The 2,665-nt window shown below is 39.1% G+C and overlaps 1 protein-coding gene across 2 annotated transcripts in view; it reads left to right on the top strand.

Annotated features, from left to right (window-relative positions):
• The window catches only part of LOC102988391 (ATP-dependent RNA helicase DDX19B), a 20,212-nt gene that overhangs the window by 10,369 nt on the left and 7,178 nt on the right, over window positions 1-2,665 (top strand). For both annotated transcript variants that reach the window (XM_007102562.4, XM_007102563.4), the window contains exons 4-5: window positions 953-1,088; window positions 1,370-1,462. In XM_007102562.4, coding sequence (XP_007102624.2) covers window positions 953-1,088; window positions 1,370-1,462 — 229 coding nt within the window. The remainder of the gene's footprint in view (window positions 1-952; window positions 1,089-1,369; window positions 1,463-2,665) is intronic.

The following is a 2,665-nucleotide window of genomic DNA, read 5'->3' as shown; positions in this document are numbered from 1 at the left end:
GCGCAGGCTCAGCGGCCATGGCTCACGGGCCCAGCCGCTCCGCGGCATGTGGGATCTTCCCAGACCGGGACGCGAACCCGGTTCCCCTGCATCGGCGGGCGGACTCGCAACCACTGCGCCACCAGGGAAGCCCTTGTATTGGTCTTTATAAAAGAAATTTTAACTTGCGTCGCCATTTTCTAATAAAATTATATTTGTTGGTATTTTGACACATTTAATGAACAGCTTATCCAACATCAAGATACAGACTTTGTTAATTTGTTTTTTTTTCCATTGTTGTGATGTTTTTTCAGCTCATAATTTTATTATTTTCTTTATTTATTTTTGGCTACATTGGGTCTTTGTTGCTGTGCGTGGGCTTTCTCTAGTTGCAGCGAGTGGGGGCTACTGTTCGTTGCGGTGCGTGGGCTTCTCATTGTGGTGGCTTCTCTTGTCGTGGAGCATGGGCTCTGGGCACACAAGCTTCAGTAGTTGTGGCACGTGGGCTCAGTAGTTGTGGCGCACGGGCTTAGTTGCTCCACGGCATGTGGGATCTTCCCTGACCAGGGATCGAACCTGTGTCCCCTGCATTGGCAGGCGGATTCTTAACCACTGCGCCACCAGGGAAGTCCCTTAAGCTCATAATTTTAAATTTACATTGAGTGTAATTTGGGGAGTAAATATTTGGGTTTGGATAGGAGGAATCATTAACCTCAAGAAAGGATAGTTGTTAGGAATAGAGTTCTGGAGAAGAATGTGAGGCCCCAACAGATGATACGAGTATCATAATTTTTCCCTTTAATAAAACTATTTTAATTGCATTTATAAATCAAAACTAAGCTATACCTTGAACTAGGAGTCCCAGTACAAATGCATGTTATTGCTTAAAATACCAATGGCAGCTGAATTCAGATGAGATCACGCTGGATTTCATGGACTTTTTAAAATCTTCACGCTCTTTTTTTCCTGACAGAGGACAGAGCCGCCCAGTCCTTACTCAACAAGCTGATCAGAAGCAACCTTGTCGATAACACCAACCAAGTGGAAGTCCTGCAGCGGGATCCAAACTCCCCGCTCTACTCGGTGAAGTCCTTCGAGGAGCTTCGGCTGTGAGTATTTACTTTCTGTCTCTCCCCTTTGTGTTTAGATAGAAATCCTAGGCCTGTTACAAGTATTTTTTCATCACTACAGAACATTTTTAGTTAACACAAGTTTAATAAAAGAATTTAGCTGCTTTGGGCTAGTAAGTAAAATTTCTAGGTAATTTGTAAAAGCTTTAGCTGCACTCATACATTGTGTCAAGTTCACAATTCTAGTACTGTTAGCTAGATATTTGGCTTCTTTCCTCAATCAAAGAGACTGTGACTTTCATCTTTAACTGTTTTTCTAGGAAACCACAGCTTCTCCAGGGAGTTTACGCCATGGGCTTCAACCGTCCATCGAAGATACAAGAGAATGCATTGCCTTTAATGCTTGCTGAGCCGTACGTGTCCTGATGCAACTCCATCCCATTTCTAACCTCCCATGTTTTTTTTTTAACTTTTATTATTTTAAAAAACTATACTGGTAATACATGCTCATTTTAGAAAAGTTAGAAAACAGTGAAAAATAAGAAAAAAGAAATAATTTGTAATCTCCCTCTCCCCTACACTATTAATATTTGAAGTAGAGACTTCTAGATGTTTTTCTATGTAAACTTGCATATGTATACTTTTTTCTTAAAGCAACCATATAAAATGTTTAAATTTTTTTTTGATATGATAATTACATAATAATATTTCTATGTTGGTAAGTACATTTATATCATTTATATACACCATGATTTCATTATATGGATAAGTAAAATATATGTGTCAAATGTAGAAGACAAAAACCAAACAGGGTTCTAGGAGACCAGAATAGTACAATTGCTAAGGTCGTTTTCTGGTGCAGTGCTTCTTACTCTTTCATAGGCATTTGAATCTCATAGGAATTTATTAAAATGCAGATTCTGATTTCAGTAAGTCTGAGGTGGGGACTGAGGTTCACCATTTCTAATAAGCTTCCCGGTGTTGCTGGTGCTGCTGGTGTCAGACCACATTTTGAGGAACAAGGTTCTAGAGCATGGGGAACTTTTTATAAAAACTGATCCCTACATCACATATGATTATCTAAATTTGTACTGCATATAAGCCTAAATCCCCCTTTCCCTATTTGTCTGAAAATAGATACTTTAGGTCTGTATTTTCTCAAAGTTTTTTTTTGTTCTGTCATAATGTATTTTTCAAGATGGATAATGTCTTTTGAGCATACTTAAAAATGAATAAATTGAATGTTTATTAGATTGTTTCACATTTGCCACTTGTATTTATGGATCTTGATGCTTTCATAGATGCTCAGTGTTAGACTGTCAATGTTAGAAGAGATCTGAGAGAATTTTCTAGTACTTTTTCTTCATTAATGTATTTATTGAGGGCTTGGTTTGTAACAGATACTATTCTAGGCACTTGGATACATTAATGAACAAAGCAAACCAAAATTGTTGCTCACAAGGAGCTTACATTCTAGTTTGGAGTATAGATGATATATTTTTATTAAAAATAAATCAAGGGGCTTCCCTGGTGGCGCAGTGGTTGAGAGTCCGTCTGCTGATGCAGGGGCACGGGTTCGTGCCCCGGTCCGGGAAGATCCCACATGCCGCGGAGCG

This window comes from Physeter macrocephalus, chromosome 17 (assembly GCF_002837175.3).
Source record: "Physeter macrocephalus isolate SW-GA chromosome 17, ASM283717v5, whole genome shotgun sequence".
Lineage (NCBI taxonomy): Eukaryota > Metazoa > Chordata > Mammalia > Artiodactyla > Physeteridae > Physeter > Physeter macrocephalus.
The sequence above is the reverse complement of the archived record's forward strand: the minus strand, read 5'-3'. Positions and strand labels throughout refer to the sequence as shown.